Here is a 7449-nt window from a genome sequence, read left to right on the forward strand (position 1 = left end):
TGACAATAGGAAAGAAAGCAGCATGACAGCTAGACAGCTAGCTGTGTCTAACCACACAGTGTCATGCCGCACTGCGGGAGAGCCCCACAGATGTAAAAGAGCAGCTCCTAGAAAGTGTTCGTCAGAGCCCATCTTATTCCAGTCAGATGGATGAGTCCACAGATACAGTAAATGCTGCACAGCTACTGGTGTGTATTCGCTTTGCTACAGCCATGATTTAAAAGAGGAATTTCTCTTTTGCTGTCCACTGCCAACATGAGCAACTGGGAAGAGCTTTTGAAACTATGAAGTAATTTTCTTCGAGAGACAGACTGGGGACGTTGGTTTGGAATCTGCAGCGATGGAGCAGGGTCCGTGACAGGATGGCGTAGCAGCTTGTAAGGAGGCTGCAGGAAGTGGCCCCTACAGCAACCTGGGATCATTGTATGACCCACAGACAGGCATTGGCTGCTAAGACGATGCCAGAGGAGCTCGGCCATGTTCTGTCAGCTGCAATAAAAAAGACAAACTTTATAAAGTCGCGCCTGGTTAATTCAAGGGTTTTTGCCATTTTATGTGAGGAGTTGGGAGCAAACTTCACACAGTTGTTGTTACATGCAGAAGTTCCTTAGCTGTCCAGGGGCAAGGTGCTGACAAGACTATGTGAACTGTGTGAAGCTCTTCATATTTTTCTTGCCGGTAATATGAATATGGCAGCCAGATATGACAACAACGATATCCACTGAGTGTCACTGACACTCTTTACAAGTGGAGAGTGACTGAATTCACTAAATGTGTCACTTTAGAGGTGAGATGTAAATGTTTTCATTGCTAACAATCATTAGCAACATGAACTCTGGTTTTCATGTGGGCGGCAGAGATCTGTATGCATATTTTCAACACCGGAGGACGTTCTACGACTGTGCAATGATCTGTCAGTTGACTCTCTCCAAGACATAATTGATCAGCACTTAAGGGGTCAGCAGGGACACTTTGGTGAGTACTTTCCTGAAGTGGGCAAAGTGGACAAATGCAATCAATGGACCAGGAACCCATTTACTTTTGAGCTGAACCCCACAGAGATGCTGTCTTCAACTGAAGAGGAAAGCCTTATTGACCTGTAAAGTGACAGGCATCACAGCACACATTTTCACAAAAGCCAGTTGCAGAATTTTGATTATCGGTGGGATCTGAGTTTTGTGACTTAACACACTGAGCTATTAGAGCGCTCCTTCCTTTTTCACTCTCAGACCTATGCCACTCAGGCTTCTCAGCATAAACTGCAGTCAAAACCAAGTATCACTCCCAACTTTCTATTGAAGATGATAATGTCTCTTCCGTTCCACACTTCAATCCAATTCCATTACTTTGTACTGCGAGGAAATAAACACACCCCTCCCACTGATAAGATAGGACTGGTGAATATTATACTGAATGAATTTCTCATTGTCTGGTGTCATGTTTCCTAAAATGTTTGTGAAGTTTTATTTTAGTGCTTCCATTTCTGCTGATTTTGAACTCAAAGTTAATACTTCAAACACGTACTGATCTATAAAGCCTTGCCTCCAGATGTGGTTTAGCACTACAGTACCAGAAGGCAGATAAGGTTGCGATAAGTCTTGGGGCGCAAGTCCCCTCCCTGTGCCTGGTGGTTAAGAGGAGAGGAGGGCAGGGACAAGCCAGAAATGGATCATTCTGTGGTTTTCCAGGACAACAGTTCATTGGTAGCTCTCAAAAGAGTGCACTTGGCACACAGGGGCCATGCTACTTAGCCAGATGATGCCCACACAATGGAATCACTTCACCTTGGCAATGAACTTGCAGGACAGCTTCTTAGATGGTCCTGACAGCCAATGTGCCCAGTCTTGACAAGAGCAGCACAACTTCCATACCCTGACTCCATGAGTAAACAAGGGCACTTTGTGCTTGTCGGAGCGGGAAGGAAAATGGAGACAGATTCTAGTGACCACATGCTCAGGGCCTCCTTTATAAGTGTGCTCAAGTGCAGAATTTCCCCCAGCCTTTCTGAACGGATAGTCCACCCACCTAACTTTCTAAGACAACGGCCTAGCAAAGGCACTTCTACTTCTTGGGGACTGCCAGAAGTGAAATGTGACATAATTAGGCAAGTCTGTCAGAGAATCCAGGCCTTGAGAGAGAGTCTTTGAGAATGGACTGAAATTTTTCATCCTCCTACAGTCCCGAGAAAGAGGCATGGGACGGTATGTGGAACATGGATACAGAGAAAAATTAAACTGCAGAGCCTGCAGAGAATGTAGAAGAGGGAGAGATGAAGAGAGCCATGACAGAAGAATTAACATGGATTGGGGCTCTCCTTTAAGATGGAGACAGTGATGAACCCATTCCATATAGAAAGCGTGTCTTCTGTAGCTTCCAAAAGATGAGAGATGACTTACAAACAGTTATTGGTAGAGTTCAGAGCATTATATGCCTCCCTCCCAATACTAACAGACATGATACTAGCACTACACTACTTTGAGCAAAAATAATAGATTTTCAGTCTTCCATCCTTTATCTTTGAATCTGTGATATTTCTATTAAACAGACTATTTGTTTATTTTGAGCCCAGTCTCTGTGCAGTGTGTGTCCCAAAATGAACTGATAATTGAGGTCAGATTTTATGGCTTTTTGGGGGAGGAAACAGAGGGAAAACTCCAAGTGTCTGCTAGTTAAGAATTCAGATAATCTGATTTGGGGAGACTCAGGACTGGAAGGGATTGTTGGGACCTGGTGGATAGTAGAGTTGGGCACCTTGTGATGGCAGAGGGGAAAAAGAGTCAAAGATGGAGGAGAGTGAGGAATGGTGAGAATCAATAACCATACAGATGGAAAAAAGGTCTGAGAACATATAAGAAATCATCAGCACTGGTGACATGGAAGTCACAGAAAGGCCGAGTGACAGAGTATGTGGGGATGACAGGTAATTCTGAAAGAGATCAGGAGATGATTAAAGAGATTTAACTTAGCAATGGAGAGGGCAGTGGTTGGTGCTGGAGTGATAAGACATCAGCTCTGAGGAACTTCTGAAACTCTGAACTTCCTCAAGCTTGATATATAGTAAATTGGGACAGAGCACCCTTGATTAACAAGGAGACATCCTTTCCCCCTCCTGTCACACAGGTCTAAAGTCATTGGCCCAGGCGATCACATTCTGCAGATGTATTTTCCCACTTTGTCACAAAGTTCTTTGGTTTTCACCCCATAAATGATAGGGTTGAGCATGGGGGGGACAAGGAAATGGAGGTTGGCCAAGAGGATGTGAACATGGGCAGCATTGCCCTTACTGAATCTTTGTGTTATGGCAGTGAAGAGGAAGGGAGTATAAGACATCAGCATCACACAGATGTGGGCTGTGCAGGTGTTGAGGGCTTTCTGGTGGACTTTCTTGGAGAAGATCCTGAGGACGGCCCTGATGATCAGCCCGTATGACAGACCAATGAGTGTCAGGTCTAACCCAATGTTCACAACTGTTATCACCAGGCCGTACGTCCGGTTGATTCTGGTGTCCCCTGACGAGATCTTCACCACAGCGATGTGCTCACAGTACGTGTGGAGGATAACGTGGTTGGCACATAATGGCAGCCTACGCAGAAGCAGGGGCAATGGCAGAATCAAGAGAACAGCTCGTATCAAACCCACTAGCCCTAGCTTAGTGATTCGTGCGTTGGTGAGGATGGTGGTGTATCTCAGAGGGTCACATATGGCAATGTAGCGATCAAAGGACATTATCACGAGGATGGCTGAGTGTGTAACAGCAAACACATAAAGAAGGAACATGTGGGTGAGGCAGCCATCCACAGTGATGGCTTTGAAGCTGAACCAAAATATGCACAGTGCCTTCGGCACAACAGAGGTCGACACGCCGATGTCTGTGAGTGCCAGCATGCAGAGCAGCAGGTACATGGGCTTGTGCAGTGTCTGCTCTTTGCTTACAACAAACAGAACGGTGAAATTTCCTGATAGGCTGATGAGGTAGAACATAGAGAAAGGGATGGAAATCCAGATGTGAGCAGCTTCCAGGCCCGTGATGCCATTTAGGATGATTGCTGGCGGGCCAGAGGAGATAAGGTTGAAAGCCTCCATGAAGTGGTCGAGTCACTGATCAGGATGTGAGATGCTCAGAATCCTGTGAATTGAGAAAATCCCAGTGAAGGGTGTTACACACGTTATAACATAGAAAATGGTAAATAACTTAGAGTTACAAACAATTTAGAAAGGGGAATGAGCAGTGGGGTGGCAACATTATTCTCTGGTGATTGGCACTGATGAGGCAACATTTGGAGTATGGTGTCCAGTTTTGGGCACCCCACTAAAGGAAGTATGGGGAGAAATTGGAGGGAGTCCAGTGGAGAGCAACAAAAAATTATTAGGGTGCTGGGGAACATGGATGGATGGAGCTAGGCTGTTCTCAGTATGGTTCTCAGATGAAAGAACTAAGAGCAATGGCCTCAAGTTGCTGTGGGGAGGTCTAGGTTGGATATTAGGAAAATCTTTTTCACCAGGAGTGTTCTGAAGCACTGGAATGGATTATCTAGGGAGGTGGTAGAATATCTCTTACTTGAGGTATTTAAGCTGTGACTTTAGAAATCTGAGGCTGGGATGATTTAGTCGGGTTTGTCCTGCTTTGAGCAGGGTCTTGGACAAGACTGAGGTCCCTTCCAAACCTAATATTTTATGATTCTGTGATTTCCATGTGGCACCAAATTATTTAGTCCAGTCCAGAATTGTTCTCAAAGGGAGCTAACCAAGCTTGGTGAATGAAGAGCATGATGGGAGATGACATTTGATGTCAATAAATGCAGCGTAGATACCTACTAGAGGGAAAAACCTGAACTCCTCCAACACTGAACAAGGTTCCAACTTCACTGTCTGAGCTCAGGAGAGGGACCTGGTGTAATGGTTTACAGCTCTGTGAAACCCTTCTCAAAGTGCAAGCATGGAGAAAAACTAAGGAAAATGTTGGGACACAGGAGGAGTGGGATGGGAAATAATACCAAAAAGACAATGTCATGAGATCAATCAGTGAATTGTTCACCCTCCTCTGGACTCCCTTGTGCACTTTGGAGCACGCTTCTCAAGCAGGGCATTTCAGAGCTAAAGGGGTTCAGGGAAGGGTAATGGGAAAGATCAAGGGCCTGGGGAAACTCTCCTAGGGAAAGAGGTTCAAAAGCCTGGGATTGTTACCTGAGAATGGAAAGATATAAGAGCGGATTTGAGAAGAGTTTTATAGAATATAAAAAGAATAGTTTATGGGTTTTGTTCTTTAACACAGAATAGTAAGATATATAGCTTGGGAAAAGGGCTTGGAGGCCCTGATAAGGGCTGTCCGGGCACTAGCACAGCACAAATAGAGGGGAAACATAAAAACAAAAGCTGACCAGGTTGACTACACCCGGCTGAGTGGCGCCTGGAAGTGCCTGCAAGTCAGGATGACTCCGCAGAAATGCTCACTGATCATGTCATATGACAAGGAAAAGTGACACTGTTCACTGATTGGTTACATACTGACCCAAAAGTGACACTGTTCACTGGTTGGTTACATACTGATTTAACTGATCAGTTTGGTGATCAGTTTGAGGGTATTTAAACCCCCTGAAGTCAGTCGCACTTTGGACTGCAGCCTGCTGGGATCCTCGATAGCTGGACTGAGCCCTTCTATGAACCAGCAGCATCCAAGGGACGGCTAACACTTATCAGAGTCAACTCGGCCCAAGGGGCTTAAGGAAAGAAGCACTTTTGGTAACCTATGAAAGTAGCACTTGCTTTAAGATAACAGACGACCATCAGTCTGTCTAGCTGTCTGTGATAGAGTAACTAGGATTTTACAAGCAACCATCTGTCTGTAAGCATTGGAATAGCTGAGAGTTTGCAAGTGACCATCTGTCTGTAAACATAAAATGAGCAATAGTAAAATTGTGTACTATGAGAAATGATTGCATGCATAGAAAAATATTAGGCCTTTGTAACCTTCTTTGGTTTCATGTTTGTATTGTTTATGTTTATGCTCTTTACTTGATATTAATGACTAAATAAATGAGCCATATTGCTTCAGTTAAAGCCCTGTTTGTATTCTTGTTCGGTCGCCACCACCCTTTGGTTGAGGCAACTCCTCTGCTCCCGGAGACCCGCGATACTAAAGCTAAGGCCTTTCAGGCCTCTCTGAGTTCACGAGTTTATTAAATACTGACTTGTAGAGAGTATATCAAGAATGTGTTCTTCCTGTCTCATAACACAAGATCAAAAGGACATTTAATTAAACTGAAACATGGCAAATTCAAAATTATTTACTCAGTGCATAATAAAACAAAAGGAACTCATTTCCACTAGATTAAGTTGGGGCCAGGAGCTAAGTAAGAATCTGAAAAGATTTTTGGACATCTACCTGGATAGTAAGAATCTTCCTTTACAATAGTTACAGCTAAATAAACATTGGAAAGCCTGTGCGCCTGCATGTCTCAGGGCACAAGCCAATCTCTGGCTATTGGGTGTTAAGATGACACTCTCATGATGGTCAGGTTATCCCCCAACACACTCTTCAGTAACCCCAGGGGTTGTTGGTCTCAGAGAGAGGACATTTGACTAGATGAACCATAGATTTGATCTACAATGGAATTCCTTTGTTGGATATGAACCAATTTTTCCTCATGGAAATATACATTATCATGCCATGCTGGGACTTTGTGCTCTGTCACTTCCCTTGTTTCTTTTGGTGAGACATGTTCTAGAATTCATCCATCTGTCTCTGAGACATAACAAGTACAGTGGTTTTGTTATTCTGCCTCATTCACTGACAAGGGTAAGCAGAGACACTGTCAGGAACCCAGCTACTTACCCAATACGAATACGATAAAGTTTGCAGATGCCACAAAAAAAATTGGGCATTGCAAATAATGGAGAGCACAGGTCACTCATTACGAGTCATCTGGATTGGATGGCAGACTAGGTTGAAACAAAGAATATGTGTCCTAATAAAGCTACTTAGATGTATATATCTTAGAACAGAGAAGGTAGGTGATGATTACATAATGGGGGATGCCATTGTAGGAAGTAGTGACACTGAACAAGATTTGGGGGCAAGAAGGAGAAAATTGCTAAACATGAGCTGCCTGTTTGACCCTGTGGCTGAAAGAGCTAATGTGATCCTGGGATGATAAACAGGGGAATCTCAAGTAGAGGGAGAAAAGTTATTTTACCTCTTTCTTTGTCAGTTGTGCAACTTCTGCTGGAAAATGTTCCAGTTCTGGTGTCAACAATTAAAGATTCATGTTGATACACAGTGAGGATTAAGGGATGACTTGATAACAGACTAGAAGTGCCCACATAGGGAATAAATTTTGAATAATGGGTTTTTCAGGCTAGCATAGAAAGGTCTAACACTTTCCAATGGCTGGAAGTCGAAGTTAGACGAATTCTGACTATAAATAAGATATACACTTCATAAACAGAGAG

The 7449-nt window shown here is 43.9% G+C and overlaps 1 protein-coding gene across 1 annotated transcript; it reads right to left on the reverse strand.

Moving 5' to 3' along the window:
• Nucleotides 1-3144: 3144 nt before the first annotated feature.
• Nucleotides 3145-4083, reverse strand: LOC137149935 (olfactory receptor 52P1-like). The gene has a single exon (XM_067543586.1). The coding sequence runs from the start codon at nt 4081-4083 to the stop codon at nt 3145-3147; it is 939 nt and encodes a 312-aa protein (XP_067399687.1).
• Nucleotides 4084-7449: the final 3366 nt, after the last annotated feature.

Source organism: Emydura macquarii, unplaced genomic scaffold, assembly GCF_026122565.2.
Source record: "Emydura macquarii macquarii isolate MOO-44397 ecotype Brisbane River unplaced genomic scaffold, CSIRO-AGI_Emac_v2 contig_916, whole genome shotgun sequence".
Taxonomy (NCBI): domain Eukaryota; kingdom Metazoa; phylum Chordata; order Testudines; family Chelidae; genus Emydura; species Emydura macquarii.

Excerpts from the sequence above, each read along its gene's own strand:
- LOC137149935 (XM_067543586.1), bottom strand. The coding sequence starts at position 4,083 with ATGGAGGCTTTCAACCTTATCTCCTCTGGCCCGCCAGCAATCATCCTA.